The sequence below is a fragment of the Aotus nancymaae genome, unplaced genomic scaffold, assembly GCF_030222135.1.
Source record: "Aotus nancymaae isolate 86718 unplaced genomic scaffold, 86718_ANA_hifiasm-v0.15.2.pri h1tg000008l, whole genome shotgun sequence".
Classification (NCBI taxonomy): Eukaryota; Metazoa; Chordata; class Mammalia; order Primates; family Aotidae; genus Aotus; species Aotus nancymaae.
This window is the reverse complement of record NW_026988419.1, coordinates 59073382-59093505: the sequence shown is the minus strand read 5'-3', so window position 1 is coordinate 59093505 and position 20124 is coordinate 59073382. Positions and strand designations below refer to the sequence as shown.

At 39.7% G+C, this 20124-nt stretch overlaps 1 protein-coding gene across 3 annotated transcripts in view; it reads right to left on the bottom strand.

Moving 5' to 3' along the window:
* MYO3B (myosin IIIB) overlaps positions 1–20124 on the bottom strand; it is a 493214-nt gene that overhangs the window by 463680 nt on the left and 9410 nt on the right. For all 3 annotated transcript variants that reach the window (XM_021668991.2, XM_064373364.1, XM_064373366.1), the window contains exon 2: positions 318–501. In XM_021668991.2, the coding sequence (XP_021524666.2) occupies positions 318–501 (184 nt within the window). The remainder of the gene's footprint in view (positions 1–317; positions 502–20124) is intronic.

The following is a 20124-nucleotide window of genomic DNA, read 5'->3' as shown; positions in this document are numbered from 1 at the left end:
GATTGAATATCACAAATCTGGGTCACTTTGTAATTTACAGAAAGACCAGGTGGTAAGATATATTACTCTTTCCAAGAGAATAACTTGAAGATCTCAGTGGTCCCAAACCAAAACAGTAAAATGGACAATAAACAAAAGTCAGGGGAAGTTTTAACTCCAAGTGGAGTTACTTCATTCACTAAAGCTGACATATCATGACCCATTTTGAGATTTCATGCCAGGTTTCATGAAAATTAAGCCTAAAATCAAGAAAAGAAGTTGAAAACTCCGTGTGCATAAACACCAAATTTTGGTTACAATTTACAACTGTTACTTACACTGATTGGATCCAGAATTTTCACTGCAGCCAGGCTCCCATCTCTCTTGTTAGTTACCTTGTAGACCTTGCCATAGGTGCCTTTACCAATAGTCTCTATAATTTCCCAGGTGTCCGTGGGATCTGGAAGTGATTCAAGTCCAAGCATCATAGGATTATACTGAAATAATCCATACAGATGTTTCCTGGTAGGGAGAAAAAATTGTTATGTGCAACAGATCACAGAACTGGGTGCAGTGGACTTTTGAAAAACAAAGATTTTTATTCATTAACCAGCAATCTTGTGTTACTTTTTGTTTTCTTCCTCTATTTTAAATAAATTTTTTTAAAAAAGAACTTGAACTTTCCTTAAGAAATGGTAATAGAAGATAGAGTGGAGGAACAACATGGCTGAGACATCCTGAAAACATGATTCTAAAAATGGAAATGATATACACACTGCAGGAGACAGTAAAATGGCCGAAGAGGATGTTCTGGTCATAATCAGACAGTTGTCATGATAGGCTACTGTATGCTGGCTGCTGCCAGGGAAAGTGGCTGAAAACTGTTAAGTCTAAAACCTTTGTCCCTAGGTTGTGGTAACCTTGAGGAGGGCTCCCTGATAGCCACAGGAAGCTAATACCCAACATCTGTGTACAAAGTCTGGGCTGCTAAGAAGGAGGCTTGGTGCATGTACCAAACACCAGTCAATGTAAAACACCTATTGCTAAAAAGGTCTTGGGACCTAGAAACAGTCACACTCAGACCTTATCCATACAATAATACCTAGCGTGGGTATCACACTGAGGGGTTAACCAGGAGCAGCAAACTCACTTTGCCTTAGTTAGCAGTACTCTAATAAGGACACAGATCTTTGGGTTTAAATATGAACAGCAAGCGTGGCAGGCAAAGTCACCCAAAACTGATTCCATGAAAAAGTCTCTCCAAGTTCAGTAGCTCTCAGACTGGGTGAGAGGTCCCAACTCTGGTCTGCTTCTAAACCCCAGAGGAGGGACAATCAGGCTCCAAAAACAAGAGCAACCATATCCACCCCCCACACTGTGGCTTAGTGTCCACCCAGGGTGAGCACTTCTGACTCATGCTGCGCATTCCAATTTGCACTTCTAATTCTAGTTATTTTCTACACTGAATTCTCCCAAAGCAAAGCCTTTTTACCAGGCACAAAAATTCACTTTCTTTTTCTTTACCCTGATGACAGTATTTCAAAAATACTGAACACCATTACAATCAAAAAAACAACAACAAAGGGGCCTACAACCAGTACAGGACCTCAAGGGCCCAGGCAAAGCCCACTACAGGCTGAGGCAGTGATTCTCAGCTGGTCAAACAACTCCTGCCTTTCATGCGCTGGTTCCAAGATTCTCAAGATTCTCAACCCTTCCTCCTACCCAATGTTTTATAAAGTCAATCTTTTTCACCACATGCTTCACATTTTTGCCATATCTGTATATCATCGTGCTATTCATTACTAAATACTTCTAAATTATTTACTTTTTCACTTAAATAAATGTCTTTTAAAGGCACTTTATAGTATTATCCTAAATGTAAAACCAGTATCATTTATCATATATCAAAATTAACTACAAAAAGAGGATTAAAAACACTAAAGAATTATTCAAGTCCAGCCAGATACTGCTGCACCGGGGCTCCAGCCTAAGGTTACTCTTTTTCTTAAAAGGGGAGAGATCATTTAGTGATGGAGAGGAATGAAATGCTGGCAAAAACTTTTCCCTTGATGTAATTAGAAGACCTGAAAGAGAATTAATTAGCAAAGGAATAACTTGGTCATGGTATGATTCAGTGTTCTTTACTGCGAGATCCCCAAAACCTCTTGATGACCTGAGAACACTGCACCAAGCCTGGCTTTTATAAAAGCAAAAAGTAGGACCAGCTGGGGGTGCTTGCTGGTCAAGGCCAGACAGGCTGGGAAAAGCACCAAAATGAGACTCCATCAGCCCAAATGTTAATACCTTACACTTACAATGTGGCCCCTGTTCCCCGTCAACAGGGACACCTGCATCTGGCCTTAGCACCAGAACACAATAGTGTTCAAGCCAAACTGCCTGCAAAAGCCTGGGGGTCCTGCCCTGGCCAGCGTGAGATTTAGGCTGGTTACTCATCTTTGCAAGCCTCAGTTTCTCTACCTGGATCATGGGGCAGCTGCTGCTAGCTACTTCACAGAGCAGCTATTAGGATAACAGAATCTAGAAAGCATAATGGGAGCTCAGCAAGTATCATCTGTCATCACAGACAGCACAGCAACAAGATCTGCCTCAGAACAGGTGAGGCTTAACAAACACTTCCTCTTTTTGTTTTATGTCACTTTTTAACCACGAACTAAATGAGTTTTGCTCCAGTCGGTTATTAGTTTCAGACACATGGCTGAATTAGTCTGAATCCAGCTACCGAATTCCACTGTGTTCAAAGAAATTAAAACACAGAATGTGGTAGCAGGAGAGGAACTTGGAGGCCACTGAATCAAAACTCTTTTGCTAAATTGATCTCATTAGCATGCAGACATACAAGCAGAGAGAAGTGGCGCAGTTCTGGCTGAGGTGGGCTGGGAAACGAAGCACCTGCCCTGTGCCCTCCATGGGACCCTGATAGGGTGATCAACCATCCTGGTTTGCCTCAACCTGCTTCTGTTTTAGAACTGAACCACCTTGCTAAACCTCTCAGAACAGGGCAAACTGGGACAATTTGGACATAAGAAAACCATCAATTAAGCACCCCCACCCCCGCCTCACACCCCCCGTTATGGGCTGAATTATGTCCCCTCTCCAAATTCATATGTTGAAGTTCTAACCCCCCAGTACTTCAGAATGTGACCATATTTGAAGACTTAGCCTTTAAAGTGGTATTAAGGTAAAATGAGATCATATGGGGAGGCCCTAATCCAATACAACTGATCCTTATAAAAAGAGGAGACAAAGGCACAGGCAGAGGGAAGACCAAACGCCTGGAAGCTAAGTGCCCCACAGACCCACTGAACAGCAATCTCTGATCCCTCTAAATGAGAAAAACTCACTCAGAGGGTCCAGCTACAGACGGCACCAATGATGGGTGAGCAGAAGGCAGACAATCAGGTTCTGCCCCCATGTCCATCACATACTTTCTGGGCATGCACAGACAAGGTTAACTACAGGTGCAACAGAGCAGGTGCACTGCATAACAGCATTGCCTGGCTTCTGTCTTTAAAATCAATATTGACTCTATAAACTCTCTGAGGATCGATTAAACAGTCATCGCAAACAGTAGCTGCTTACACAGCCCTATAAAGTGGTGATAATGTGGTCTTGGGAGGCAGCTGGAGCAGCCCTTTTGACAGCCAAAAAGCTGCTCCTGGCCAAAGTATTAATCTTGAGGGTAGACTGAACTTCTGCCTATGTCTGTGTTTGGGGCATGGCAGAGCTGGGGCATCATGGAAGTAGTCAGGGTTGATCCAAGAAAGGGTTAGCAGCAGTTTGGAGTGAGAGGGGCAATACCTGGAAACCTCAGAATTCTGTGGGACCCTTGAAGTCCCTGAAGAGGCACTTGGTCTTCTTACAGTCCCCAAAAATGGGGGCTTCAGGCATTTATTTAGACATGAAGAAAAGAGTGATCTCAGGAGACTAGAAAATTCAAGTTACTCAGATTACAGGTTCTGTATTCATTGAAAGACAAATAGAAGGACTAGGTCTACCTAGGCAGAGGTGGACAAGGGCACCTGTCTGTGGGGGAGGCTCATGTAGTCTGCAAACCAATCAGAAGTCCTACTGGCCTGGATGTGTCTGTGTGTGCAGCTGTTCTAAAATAAAGATCTGATCAACACTCTTTGTCGTTGCATGTGGTAGTACTCGGAAGTCAATGCCACAAATGGATTTCTCATCAAAGTGCCTACTCTCTCAGAGCAAGATTCTGATGTCCCCCATATTCCTGTGTCATCCAAACCCTTCCACTACCAGGAACGCCAAGTTATTAGCAGGGCAAAGAGGGTATCACCTAGGAAAGATATTCCTGGTTAGTGTTCGCCTATCTTTAATCACACATAGCCAAATATCTAGGAAATACCCAAACTTCTCATTACTTAGGCCACTATCAGATGATAGGTAGCTAGGTAGGTAGATGATAATTTTTTTTTTTTTTTTGAGAGTCTCACTCTGTTGCCCAGGCTGGAGTGCAGCTGTACAATCTCAGCTCACTACAATCTCCACCTCCTGAGTTCCAGCAATTCTTCTAACTCAGCCTCCCCAGTAGCTGGGACTACAGGTGGGCACCACCATGCCCAGCTAATTTTTCACCATGGGTTTTCACCATGTTGGCCAGGCTGGTCTTGAACTCCTGACTTCAGGTGATCCACCCACCTTGGCCTCCCAAAGTGCTGGGGTTACAGGCGTGGGCCACCACACCTGGCCTGATATATAATTTAGTAGAATACTTTATCCTTGTGGTACCTTAGAAGTTAAGAACAATTGTCATTTGCTTGCCTTTATTTTTCTTTCTTTTTAGGAAGCAAACTAAAGGGCAGAGGTTGTATCTCTTTATGGCTCTTGACAAGAACAAATGCACTTAACATGACCTCTGTTTCTGATTAACAACAAAGGGGCTGGTCTTGCACCACCAGAGAACAGCTGAGCTCCAAATCCACCCCCATTCCCACCCCAAGAGAATGGTGACTTGCCCACATTTAAACATCACACTGTAATGAGTAGTTTCACATATGGCTGTAAACTAATGCCCCAGGCACTGCTTTATCTTACTAGGATTGAATGTCTACAGACTTCTATAGGAGTTTGGTTTCAATTATCAGCAGAGGACTACTTTAAAAAAAAATAAGCCATGAAATATTCTGTGGTTCAGTTTTGTCAAACATTACACCATAGAGATTTTCACTCTAGATTTCTAGCATTCACAAAAAAAGACAGAACATCGAACATTATGCTTCCTCATGCAACAACATCTAAGAAAGGGAAGTGCCAAAAAAATTAAATCTGAATCTGATCAGGCTTCTAGATGGCCAATTTACAGGAAAAACAAAGGACAGGGCAACATATTAAACACCATGAGGTCAACAAGCGAAAACCAGACTGTAAGAAACTCTCCAGTGAAATAAAGCATGGATTCACACCATCAAGTTACAAATTGTAACATTTATGAGATTAGAACACTGACTAGTTATCTGATATCAAGAAAGTATTGTTAATTATGTTTTAGTTGTGATAATGATACAGACAGGAGGTAGGGAAATACTAGGTAGAAGAGGATGGTTCCCTGTCAAAGGCCCCACCCTCAAGTCTGGAAACCAGGGCCCTAAATGAGAACAGTTATCCCTGTTTTCCTGCCCAAGTGTTGCCTTTTTGTCTCACCTCACTCCGCCTATCCTGTGCCCAAATAAACTCTAGACCTCAGCTGGCAAAGAAGCAGCTGAACATTGACAGAAGAAGCAACTGAACATTGGACACTACTGATAGATGTGGCTTAATTTCAGATTGCATGACTATGGAGAGGAGCTCAGCTGCAGGGGGCTGGGCTTCAGGGAAAGATCACCTGTTCCATCCCCTTTCCAGCTCCGCTTCTGCTGAGAGCCACTTCCAATACTTAATAAAATCCTCCACATTCAACACCTTTCAAAACTTTTGTGTGACCTGATTCTTTCTGGACTCTGGACAAGAATTCAGGATGCACTGGGTACAGGAACCCAAAAAGACTATCACATTGACTCTTCACTGAACCCAAAAAGGCTGTCACATTGACTGTACACTTAAGCTGTCCATGGGCCACAAAGCTAAAAAAGCATTAATTGTAACACACCCCAGACACTGCCATGGGGCCGGAATGCAAAAGTACTTGCCCTGACCCAGGCATCCACTTGCCTGCATGCTCCTTCCCATGAGTGGCCGAGCCCAGTGGGTGAAGTTTGTTGCTGCCAGTGCCGAAGTGGCTAGCTGGTCCCAGAGCCAGTGCACTCTAGTTCTCACCTGTGAAAGGGTCAAGGGAACTTGACCTTCCATCTCAATAACTGTATTTGTGGTTATGTTTTTTAAAAGTGTCCTTGAGTCGGGCACGGTTGCTCACGCCTGTCATCCCAGCACTTTGGGAGGCCAAGGCAGGTGGATCACATGGTCAGGAGTTTGAGACCAGTCTGGCCAATATCCTGAAACCCTGTCTCTACTAAAAATACAAAAAATTAGCCTGGTGTGGTGGTGTGTGCCTGTAATCCCAGCTACTTGGCAGGCTGAGGCAGAAGAATTGTGTGAACCCTGGAGGCAGACGTTGTAGTGAACTGAGATCGCTTCATTGCACTCCAGCCCAGGCAACAGTGCAAGATTCCTTCTCTAAATAAATAAATAAATAAAATAAAATAAAAAAATCAAAGTGTCCTCATCTTTTAGGAATACACACTGAAATGCTATGTCTGGAATAACATAGAAAAGAAGAAAATAACAATGGGTACATATGAAACAGGATTGATCGTGGGAGGATAATTACTGAAGCTGAGTATATGGGATTGCATGATTACGTTCTGTATACTTTTGTATGTTTTACCATTTCCATAAAAAAGTTTTTAAAAAAATATGTGTAGTTAATGTGTAATAGTGTATATTCTGGTATTCATACACATGGTGAATCCCCTCTCCCTGAAGCATTTCCCCACCATCACCCTGAGACTACTCTAAAAAGTCACAAAGTCTATGTGGGTGAGCACTTTACTTGTGTAAGAAACAGTTAACCACTAACATAAGACCAGCAAAAAACAACCAGGCATTTGTCTCGTATTTATTCTTTTTAATCCTCGCTGTATGTTATAACTTAAGTGAAAAGAAATAAATTTAAAACACTCACACTCATATTGTTAGAAGTTCACCTTCCCAATCCACCTCTTGCTTACTGAGATACAGTCAGTCCCACAATACGGCTGTTGTCCCAGCCCAAACTGCCACTAAATGCAGAGCTATAGTTACAAAAAACTACTGAATTCCTGAATGGTACAAGGAAAAGCAATAGTCAGAAGAATGCAAATGACTTTCTTCTTCCCATCCAACTCTTGTTCCTTCCTCCTTAAAGGAGGAAAAGAGAAAGAATATCAACATGCAGAAACTGAGATGAACAAAACTACTCATCACTACAAAGCTCTGTGATCTTTCTCATCTTGTCCCTGAAAAAAACTGCCCCCTGGCATGAAGCTTTGTCTGCCCAAGGCTAAACAGAGTCACATAAAAGAAGAGAGAAATATGCATTAACTAGCTGGGTGGACTGCCCTTAAGCACCCAGTGGAAGGCCTGAAGGGAAAATGAAGAATAGTTTAAGGTGGGCCTTGAGGTTAGCAATAAAACAAATCAAAAATGAAATTTCACATGGTGCCCTTAAAACTGATGTGTTTAGTGAAGAAGGAAAAAAAAAAAAAAAAAAAAAACCAAAGGAGAAAGGTGCTCCTCATAAATTTCTGATCATTCACCTGTATTTTTTCAGAGGCCCTAGGGGCTTATTTCCCACATTAGGTCAAAAGCAATAGATGAGCTCAATTCTTCATGGTTGCAGTGAGCACTAAACACACTCAGTCTGATGTGTGCCTGATTCTCCCAGGTCTAACTGCTCATTCCTTGCTGCTTTGCCCAACACCTCTCAAGATTAATCAGAAATGATACTTTTTTCAAGGTTATTGTACCCCGTCTACCCTTCTTTCAATAACAGGTCATAAAGTAGCCAAAATTACCATAAAATGTTATTTATGCATTCAGTAAATAATAAGTGCCAATTCCAATTACATTCAAGCTACACTAGGTTCCACAAGAAATATAAGGAAGAAGAAGAAACTGAGCTCTGCTCTGGAGGTTCCAAATTTGTTTCAAAAATTTTTATGACTTCTGGGGTGAGATGGCAAAGTGAAGTCAAGTATCTCCTTTCCCTAAAACCAAATGAATAAACAACACTACCACAGAAACTTGAAATCTAGCAAACAAAACAAAATATACTAGCAGTAATCAAACAAAAGAAGGGATTTAACTTCATGCCATCATCTTTGAAGAGTAGCATTCAGTGAAAGTGAGAGATAATAGATCCCAAGAATCACTGCTCGAGCAGTTCACTCTCTCTCTCTCTTCTCCCAGAGCGTGATGGGATTTGGGGGACGGTGAAGAAACAAAATACTGAAAAATCTCAGCAATACTCCCTGTGACTGCCTGATGGGTTCTTCCTGCCTGCTGCACAAACAAAATCAACTCATGGCATTGCAGTAAAAGTTTAACTGACATGAGGCCGGCCATACCATGTGAAAGATGGAGTTATTACTCAAATCATTCTCCTTGAAAGGTTGAAGGTTAGGGATTTTACAAAGGCAGTTGGAAGGAAGGGGTGGGAGTGGTGAGGCACTGGGCACTTGCTTCTGATTGGTTGGGTCAGAGATGAAATAATAGGGAGTTGAAGCTGTCCTCTTGCTCTGAGTTGCTGTTGCGTGGGGCCACAGAAGGAGTTGGCTATCAAGGTGGAGCTAGGTGTCAGACACGTTAAAAAAAAAACCTGAAAAGACCAATCCCTGGGTTCAAAAATAGTGATGTTATCTGCAGGAGTAATTGGGGAAGTTGCATCTCTTGTGACATCTGAAATAATGGCTGACAACCATGTATGTCTACATCTTAGCAGAATTCAGTCTCCTTTGCTTCTCCTAGCCTGGTGCTCTCTCACTAGCTTTGCAGAGACAGCTGAGTTTTGGGGAAGGGTTATTATCATTTAAACTATAAACTAAATGTCTCCTAAAGCTAACCCAGGAATAACTGAAGGCAGCTTGAAGGCTAAAGGCACTAGAGGGGTTGGATAGATCAAATCTCCCCCACTGCCATAATTTTCTCACTGATATAATTTTTGTAAAGGCAGTTTCATTTCTACTTAGAGAAAAATGGACAGAGAAGGTGAATTAGCAGCAGGAAAATGAGTCTAGGTTCATTCACTTATACATTGAATAAGAATTTATCAAGAACTTTTTACATGTATTACTCAACAGTAGGCTTTTTTTTTTTTTTTGAGGCAGGTTCTAACTCTGTCACCCAAGCTGGAGTGCAGTGGTGTGATCATGGCCCACTGTAGCCTCAACCTCCTGGCCTCAAGCTATCATCGTATCTCAGCCTCCCAAGTATTAATAGCTGGAACTACAAGTATGTGCCACCACATTCAGCTAATGTTTTTTGGCAGGGTGGTGGGTAAAGACAGTGTCTTGCTATGTTGCCCACACTAGTCTCAAATTCCTGGGCTAAAGTGATCTTCCTCACTCAGCTTCCCAAACTTCTGGGATTACAGACATGAGCCACCATGCCTGCCCAATACTAGGCTCTTAAAAGGAAGTAGGAGAAATAATCAGGCTCTATTCTAAAAAGAGGAACATTTCCAAAGTCATGCTGTAGGAGTTGCCTCCTATCAGGTGGAATGACCCTAACATAGCACATTCAATGACTTTTCAGAGAGAAGAGTAAAGCTGATATTCATCAACTGTGACTGCCCCTAACACTCAGAAACCCATAGATCTGAGGGAAAAGTAGACAACTCTCAGAAAAACAAGTATTTCCTGATGAAATCACTGAGCATCAAGATAGAGAAAGAATTTTTTAGGTGTGTGTGTGATGGTTAAGTGTCAACATGCTTGGATTAAAATTTGCAAATTATTATTCTTGGTGAAACAGGAGAGTTCCCTGACTCCTCACAGGATATGCAACAGGGGTGTGGCTTGACTGGCTGTGTACCTCCTCAAACCCATTATGGGAGGGGGAGCACATAAATGGTCAGGTGCAGGATCTGGGGTGAGTGCCTTGGGAGCTCCGGACCCACATTAGCATCTAGAGGTGAGTACCTAAGACTCCCAGAGCCCAAGTGGGCATGTGTTACAGTGTACTCTTTTAGCTTTGCCGCCCACGGATGGCTTAAGTGTTAACCAGCTCAGTGCTCTCTTGGTACCCAGGTCCTTGTCCAGCATTCAGGAAGAATCAGGTCACACAGACTTGAAGATGGTAAATGCGGGGATTTTACTGAGTGGTGGAGGTGGCACTCAGTAGGATGGATGGGGAGCTGGAAAGGGAATGGGGTGGGAAGACAATCTTCTTCTGGAGCTTGGATGTCCAGCAGTAGATCTCCTCTCCAACCACCCCAGCTGAATTTTTCTTGGTGTTGAGAAGCTCCTTTTCTTCTCTCTGCTGTGCCATTCTACTATTCTTCTGTTCTTCTGTTCATCTCCTCATCTTCTGTGGATCCTGGGGTTTGGGGTTTATACAGGTACAAGAAAGGGGGGTGTGGCAGTCCAAAAGGCAACTTTTGGGCATGAAAACATAATGCCTGTTCCCATTAGGGCCATGGGTTTCTATGCTTGTGGGTGGGGTCTTTGCCAGGGAACCACCCTCTTCTTCCCAGTATTTCCCTGTCTCCTGTCCATATCACTGGATGTGTCTGTGAGGAGGCTGCTAAAGGAGATTACCATTTGAGTTAGTGAACTGGGAGAGGCAGACCCACCCACGGTCTAAGCAGGACTACATAATCAGCTGCCAAAGCGGCTAGGATAAACCAAACAGAAGAACTCGGAAGGACTAGACTTGCTGAGTCTTCTAGTCTTCTAGAGTTCTTCTTCCTTCCATGCTAGATGCTTCCTGCCCTCAAACATCAGACTTCAAGTTCTTCAGCTTTTGGACTCTTGGACTTAGACCAGTGGTTTGCTAGGGGCTCTAAGACCTTTGGCCACAGACTGAAGATTGCACTGTTGGCTTCTCTACTTCTGAGGTTTTGGGACTTGGACTGATTTACCACTGACTTCCTTGCTCCTCAACCTGCAGATGGCTTTAGCTTGTGATCATTTGAGTCAATTCTCCTTAATAAACTCCCTTTCACATATATATATATCTTATTAGTTCTGTCCCTCTAGAGAACCCTGACTGATACAATAGGATACACACATCCCCAAAGCCAAAACCAAATTTTCTCTCCAATTAACACTCAAAACCAGAAAAATATGTAAACAATGTATACGAACAAAGCTTTTTTTTTTTTATTCTTGAGACAGGGTCTTGCTCTGTTGTCCAGGCTGGAGTGTAGTAGCACATCACAACTCACTGCAGCCTCAACCTCCCAGGCTCAAGGGATCCTCCCACCTTGGCCTCCTGAGTAGATGGGACCACAGGTGCACACTACCACACATGCTAATTTTTTGTAAAGACCGGGTCTTCCTAACAGCCCAGGCTGGTCTTGAACTCCTGGGCTCAAATGACCCTCCCACCTTGGCCTCCCAAAGTGATGAGATTACAGGTATGAGCCACTATGCCCAGAATGCATAAAGTTCAGAAGGAAAAAAAAAAGTGTGAGCAAATATTTTTATATTCAGCCAAACTATGTTCAAGTATAAAGACAACAACAGACACTTTCAGACATGCAACAGCTTCAGTACTTCCTGAAAAAGTCACTTGATTCCAAAATCTAGCTAACCAAGAGATAAGTGTGAAGCTCTAGTAAAAAGTCTGATAAGAAGAAATGAACCCATTAATACTTAGAAATAAAGCTAATCAACAGTGTGAAGAATGTTTACAAAAGGGAAATGTTATACATTTCAATAATAAAAATGAATAATCAAATTAAACAGAGAAAAATAAGGGTGACATTTCCTCCTTTTTCTTTACTTTTTAGACGCTAAATTAAGAAATTGAGATTTAAATATCCTCTTTAAAATTAAGTTAACCAAGGAAAAGACAATATTAATAAGGAGAAAATATATATGCTAATTTTCTCAATAATTTCAGTAAGTAGGCAATAGATAATTGATAAATTGCTAAATGGATGCTAAAACCACTATAAAGCTATCAAATAGATCTCTAAAAGACCTGAAAATAAACTGTAAGTCTTTGACATTACCACAAGAAAAGCACACTTACTCATATCAACATACATACAAACATCAAACAAAAAGACAATCTATGGAGTAAGAGGATGAGTGGAGGTAGTGGTGAGGGGACATTAAGAACAGAAAATATAAGGTAAATATCTATTTTATCAATAAACATAGGATTCTTTAATAAGGTAAAAACATAGAAAAAACAAATCTATAGATATCCACATCTAAAACAAGCTGTTCAAGAGCCTATGACTCAGAAACTTTAAAAGTAAAAAAAGGAAGTCAAATATAAATGAGGTAAATGGTAACAAAGCCAAAAAGAGTCATAACATTAATATCAGAAAAGAGTAAATTAAAAACTATCAAAGAACGTAAAGGGTTACTTTACACTCAACAATAGTAACTGAGTAATTACTAGGCACCAGATACTATTCTATGCACTGTTAGAATGGCCAAAGTTTAAATCAATAATAAGCTTATAAATGTTATAAATGCTTCAGTATCAAAAACAATGAGTCAAAATTCATAAAAGCATAAACTTATAGAAGAAATCAACAAAACACAATAAAAGTAAAAAACACTGTCAGCTAAGACAGAACAAGGTAACAAAATAAGAAATATGTGATACAATAAAAAGATGAACCCATTAGATGCACATCAATAAGTGCATATTTAACATAAAACTTATTTTCAAGCACTAATGGGATATTTTAATTTTAAAAATAAAGAATACATTAAGCCACAAAGTAAAGCCTCAATATGTTCCAAGAAAATGGAATGTGAACAATCTTCCCTGATCACAATACAAAACTAAATAGTAATAATAAAAAGAAGAAACCTAGCCACCTGAAAATATTAAAACTCTTTTAGATCTTGATGTGAAGCAAAAAGTCAAAACTGAAATTACAGAGTAAATAAAAATAACAATATTGAAGATACTACCAAGCAAAAAACTTAAGAAGGTTGGGTCAAGACAAAACCTTATAGAATTAAATTTTACCAAGCAAATGATAATAAAAACAAATTTTTTAAATATTCTATTCAAAAAGGGAGAAATAGATCAATAAAATAAGCATAAGGAAAGTGTAAAAAATATAAAAGCAGAAATTGATGAATAGAAAAACAGTACATAATTAAAGGTGTAGTTCTCTGGGGACAAAACAATAAAATATGAAGAAAAAATTAAAAATAGAAAAGAAACAGATGCATAAAAATTTAAAAATTATAACTACTTTGAAAATCTCAAAAATAGTAAATTATAAATATTATTTGTTGCAATTATAAATAATTATAAAATGAATGTTTTCTTAGATAAATATAAATAACAAAAATTAAACCCAAAAGAAACAGAAAACTTAAGTAGACACATAATAATGGAAGAAATTCAGAACATTAAAAAAAAGCTAGCCCTCAAAAAGCCACAGGCTCAGGTGGTGTTAATAATAAATTCTTCCAGACCTTCAAAGAACAGATAATTCCAATGCAATTTATGTTTTCCAGGTCATGATGAAAGAAAAAAACTTCAAATCACTTAAAGTAACAAAATATTCCTACCAAACAGGATAAAAGTAGGACAGAAAAAGAAAACTACAATCAACCTCACTTAAGAATACTTGTATAAAAATGCTAAATTAAAAATCAGGCAATAGGAGAATCTTGGGTTAGAGGCAGAGCAAAATGATCAAATAGAAGCTTCCACTGATAGTGCCCTACAGGAACACCAAACTGAAAAACTATCCACACAAAAAAGCACCTTCATAAGAACCTAAAATCAGGTGAGTGATCACAATACCAAGTTTTTAACTTCATGTTACTGAAAGAGGCACTGAAGAGGGCAGGAAAGACAATCTTGAATTGCTGATGCCACCTTTCCTCCCTTCTCCCAGCAGCAGCCATGTGGCCCAGAGAAAGAATCTGTGCACTTGAGAAAGGGAGAGTGCAGTGATTAGGGAGATTTTCATTGGAACTCAGTGCTGCCCTGTCACAGTGGAAAGTAACACCAGGCAGAACTCAGCCAGCACCCACGGAGGGAGCATTTAGAACAACCCAGCCAAGGGGAATTTGCACCTCCCAGTGATAGGAACTTGAGTTCTGGCAAGCCTCGCCACCATGAACTAAAGTGCTCTGGGGTTCTAAAGAAATCTGAAGGGCAGTCTAGGCCACAAAGACTGCAATTCCTGGGCAAGTCCTGATGCCGTGTTAAGCTCAAAGCCAGTGGACTTGGGGGGTATTCTACCTAGTAACACATCAGCCAGGGCCAAGAGAGTGTGCCACCCCTCTTCCAACCCCAGGCAGTGCAGCTCATAGCTCCACAAGAGACTCTTTCCTTCTGCTTGAGGACAGGAGAGGGAAGAGGAAAGAAGACTTTGTCTTACAACTTGGATACCAGCTCAGCTACAGTAGGATAGGGCATCAGGAAGAGTCCTGAGGCCCTATCTCCTCTATGACATTTCTAGACACACCCTGGGCCAGAAGGAAACCTGCTGCCTTAAAGCGAAGGACCGAGTCCTGACAGGATTCATCACTTGCTTATTAAAGAGCACTTTGGCCCTGAATATTCAGCAGTAGTACCCAGGCAGTATTTGCAGCAGGCCTTGGGTAAGATTCAAAGACATGCTGGCCTCAGGTGTGACCCAGAATGTTCCTAACTGTGGTGCAATGGGGAGGGACTCCTTCTGCTTGAGAAAAGGAGAGAAAAGAGTAAAGGAGACTTTGTCTTGCAGCTTAGGCAGCAGCTCAGCCCCAGTATGGTAGAGCACCAAGAGGGATCTTGGGGTCCTCAGTTCTAGGCCTTGGCTCTTGGATGGCATTTCTGGACCTGTCCTGGGTCTAAGGGGAGCTTACTATCCTGAAAGGAGAGTCCCAGGCCTGGCAGCGTTCATCGTAAGCTGACTGAAAAGCATTTGGGCCTTGAATGAACATTGGCTGTAGCCAGGTAGTTCTTGCTGTGGCCTGGGCAGTGGTGGCCAAGGGAGATTCCTCTGCTATAAAAAGGGGAGGGAAGAGTGGGAAGGACTTTGTTTTGTGGCTTGGGTGCCAGCTCAGCCTCAGTATAATAGAGCACCAGGTACATCCCTAAGGTTTCTGACTCAGGCTTTGGCTTCCAGATAGCATCACTGAGCCCCCACAGGACCAGGGGGAAGTTGCTGCCCTAAAGGGGAGAACACAAGCCTGGCTGCCTTCACCTGCTGACTGTAAAGCCCTAGGGCCTTGACTGAATGTAGGTAGTAGCCAGGCAGTGGTTACTGTGGGCCTTGGGTAAGACTCAGTACTGTCCTGGCTTTAGGCTGACCCTGCATAATCCAGTGGGGGTGGCCATAGGGGCACTTGTGTCACCCCTCTCCCAGCTCTAGGCAGCTCATGAGAGAGAGAGAGAGAGAATTCTTCCAGATCTTATCTAAGACCACCAAGGTGGTACCTATATGAGTCTGCAAGTACCACAGTGTTAGAGGGCTTAAAGTGTTCCCTGATGAAGATATGACTGTTGTGACCAAAAACTTAGATCACAACACCCAAGTCCCTTTGAATACCTGGAAAGCCTTCCCAAAAAGGACAAATAAAAACAAGCCCAGACTGTGAAGACTACAATAAATACCTAATTCTTTAATACCTAGCCACCAACAAACATTCATAAATATCAAGACCATCCAGGAAAATATAACCTAACCAAACAAACTAAATAATGTACCAGGGACCAAACCTGGGGAGAGAGAGATATGAGACCTTTCAGACAGAGAATTCAAAATAGCTGTATTGAGGAAACTCAAGAAAATTTAAGATAATACAAAGAAGGAATTCAGAATCCTATCAGATAAATTTAATGGAGATTGAAATAATTTAAAACAATCAAGCAGATATTCTGGCATGGAAAAATTCAATTGACATACTAAAGAACTCATCAGAGTCTCTTAACAGCAGAATTGATCAAGCAGAAGAAAGAATTAGTGAGCTTAAAGACAGGCTATTTGAAAATATCAAGTTAGAGCAGACAAAAGAAAAATGAATGAAAAACAAAAAACAAGACAGCACACCTATAAGATCTGGAAAGCAGCCTCAAAAGGGCAAATCTAAGAGTTATTGGCCTTAAAGAGAAGGTAGAAAGAGAGATGTGATAGAAAGTTTATTCAAAGGGATAATAAGAGAGAACTTCCTAAACCTAGAGGAAGATATCAATATTCAAGTACAAGAATATTATAGAACACCAAGCAGATTTAACCCAAAGAAAACCACCTCAAGACATTTAGCAATCAAACTGCAAAAGGTGAAAAATAAAGAAAGGATTCTACAAGTAGCAGGAAAAATGAAGCAAATAACATACAAAGGATCTCCAGTACATCTGGCAGCAGACTCCTCAGTAGAAACCTTACTGAAGAGAAGAGAGTGACATGACATCATTTAAAGTGCTGAAGGGAAAAAAACTTTCATCCTAGAATAGTATAGCCATCCAAAATATCCTTCAAACAGGAAGGAAAAATGAAGACTTTCCCAGACAAAGCTGAAGGAATTGGCCAGCACCAGAAATAACCCACAAGAAATGCTAAAGGGAGTTCTTCAATCTGAAAAAAAGGATGTCAATAAGCAAGAAAAAATTATCTGAAGGTATAAAACTCACTGATAATACTAAGCACCCAGAAAAACACAGAATATTATAACACTGTAATTGTGGTGTGTAAACTACTCATATCTTGTGTAGAAAGACTAAAAGATGAATGGATCAAAAATTAAAACAACTTTTCAAGACATAGATAGTACAGTAAGATATACATAGAAACAACAAAAAAAGCAGGGAGACGAAGTTAAAGTGTAGAGTTTTCATTAATTTCTCTTTGCCTGTTTGCTTATGAGATCACTGTTATCAGTTTATTAATAAAATAATGGATTATATGATATTATTGGCAAGCCTCATGGTAATCACAAATCAAAAAAACATAACAGATACACAAAAAATAAAAAGCAAGTAATCAAAAGGTGATTTAGTGAAGAGAAAATCACCTTCACTAAAAGAAGAAAAAAAGGAAAGAAAGAGATAACCACAAAAAAATCAGAAAATACAACAAAGGACAAAATGGCAAGATTAAGTCCTTATCAATAATAATATTGAATATAAATGAACTAAACTCTCCAATCAAAAGACAGAGTGGCTGTTTTTTAAAATAACCTAATGATCTGTGCCTACAAGAAACCTACTTCATTTATCATGGCATACAGAGACTGAAAATAAACTACTTTTGGCTTCTATTTCAATGGGAAAAAAGATGTTCCATGCAAATGGAAGCCAAAAAAGACCAGGAGTAGCTGTACTTAAACTAGACAAAATAGACTTTAAGACAAAAACTATGAAGAGACAAAGAAGGTCATTATATAATGACAAAGGGGTTAATTCAGGAAAAGGATATAACAAATGTAAATATATGCACCTGACATTGAAGCACTCTGATATGTAGAACAAATATTAAAGGTAAGAGACAAAGAGGCTCTAGTAAATTAATAGCTAGAGATTTCAACGCTTCGCTTTAAGCATTGAACAGATTATCCAGACAGAAAATCAACAAAGAAACATTGGACTTGATCTGCACTACAGACCAAATAGGCCTAATAGACAGTTACAGAACATTTCATACAACGGCTGCAGAATACACATTTTCCCCAGCATATGGATCATTCCCAAGGGTAGATCGTATGTTAGGCCACCAAATCAGTCTTAAAAAATTCAAAAGAATTAAAATTATATCAAGCACCTTCTCCAACCATGATGAATTAAAACTAGAAATCACTAACAATAGGAATTTTTAAAACTGTACAAAATGGAAATTAAACAATATGTTCCTGAATGACCAGTGGGTCAATGAAGAAATTAAGAAGGAAACTTAAAAAATTTATTGTAATAAATGATAACAGAAACACTACAAAACCTATGGGATACTGTGAAAGCAGTACTAAGAGGAAAGGTTATAGCTATAAGTGCCTATATCAAAAAAGTAGAAAAACCTCAACTAAACAACTTAATGATGTATCTTAAAGAGCTAGAAAAGTGGCTAGGGACAGTGACTCAGACCTGTAATACCAGAACTTTGGGAGTCTGAAGCAGGCAGATCACTTGAGGTCAAGAGTTTGAGACCAGCCTGGCCAACATGTTGAAACCCCATCTCTATTAAAATATAAAAATTAGCCAGGTGTGGTGGCATATACCTGTAATCCCAGCTACTTGGGAGGCTGAGGGAAGGGAATCACCTGAACCTGGGAGGCAGAGGTTGCAGGGCTGAGCTTGTGCCACTGCACTACAGGCTGGGAGACAGAGCAAGAGTCCATCTCCAAAAAAACAGAACTAAAAAAGCAAGAGCAAACCAAAACCAAAATTACTAGAAGAAAAGAAATATAAATATCAGAGCAGAAAGAAATAAAATTGAAACAAAAAAAAGAAAAAGTCAAAGAAACAAAAAGTTTGTTTTTGAAAAGATAAATAAAATTGACAAACCTTTAGCGAGACTCAAAAAAAAAAAGAAGACTCAAATAAGTAAAATAACAGATGAAAAGGAGACATTACAATTGATACCAAAGAAATCCAAATGACCATTAGTGGCTACTATGAGTAACTATATATCAATAAATTGGAAAAATCTAGAGGAAATGGATAAGTTCCTAGACATATATGACATACAAGATAGAACCATGAAGAAATCCAAAACCTAAATAGACAAATAACAGGTAATGAGATCAAAGCCATAAAAAAGTCTCCCAACAAAGAAAATCCTGGAACCTGACGGCTTCACTGATGAATTTTACCAAATACTCAAAGAACTAATGACAATCCTGCTCAAGCTATTCTGAAAAACAGAGGAGGAGGGAATACATCCAAACTCATTTTATGAGACCAGCATTACCCTGATACCAAAACTTGACAAAGATACATCAAAAAAGGAAAACTACAGGCTAATATTCCTGATGAACATAGAAGCAAAACTCCTCAACAAAATACTAGCAAACCAAATTCAACAATGCATTAAAAATATTATTCATCCTGACCAAGTGGGATTTATCCCAGAAATGCAAGGATGGTTCAACATATGCAAATCAATCAATGTAATATATCATATAAACAAATGAAGGACAAAAATCACAGGATCATTTCAATTCATGCTGAAAAAGCATTTGATAAAATTCAACATCCTTTCATGATAAAAATCCTCAAATAACTGGGAATAGAAGGAACATAAAGGAATATATATTAGCACAATCACAATGGAGAACAGCATGGAGGTTCCTCAAAAAAACTAAAAATAGAACTACCGTATGTTTCTGTAATCTCACTGCTAGGTATACCCCAAAGGAAAGGCTATCAGTATATTGAAGAACTATCTGCACTCCCATGTTTATTGTAGCACTATTCACAATAGCCAAGATTTGGAAGCAACCTAAGTGTCCATCAACAGATGAATGGATAAAGAAAATCTGGTTCATATATACAATGGAATATTATTCAGCCATAAAAAGAATGAGATCCTGTCATTTGCAACAACATGGATGGAACCACCAGACACAAAAAGACAAACTTTGCATGTTCTCACTTATTCATGAAAGCTAAAAATTAAAACAATTGAACTCATGGAGACAGAGTAGAGGGATAGTTACCAGAGACTGGGAAGGGTAGTGGTGGTGGGGAGTAGGGATGGTTAATGGATACAAAAAAATAAAATGAATATGATCTGGTATTTGATAGCACAACAGGATGACTATAATCAACAATAATTTATTGTACATTTAAAAATAACTAAAAGAGTATAATTAGATTGTTTGTAATACAAAAAAATGATAAATACTTGAGGTGATGGATACCCCATTTACCCTGATGTGATTATTTTGCATTATAATATCAAAATTTGCATCAGAATCTCATATACCTGTATCAAAAATCTCATGTAGCCCATAAATATAGATATACCTATTATGTACACACAAAAAATCAAAATCAAAA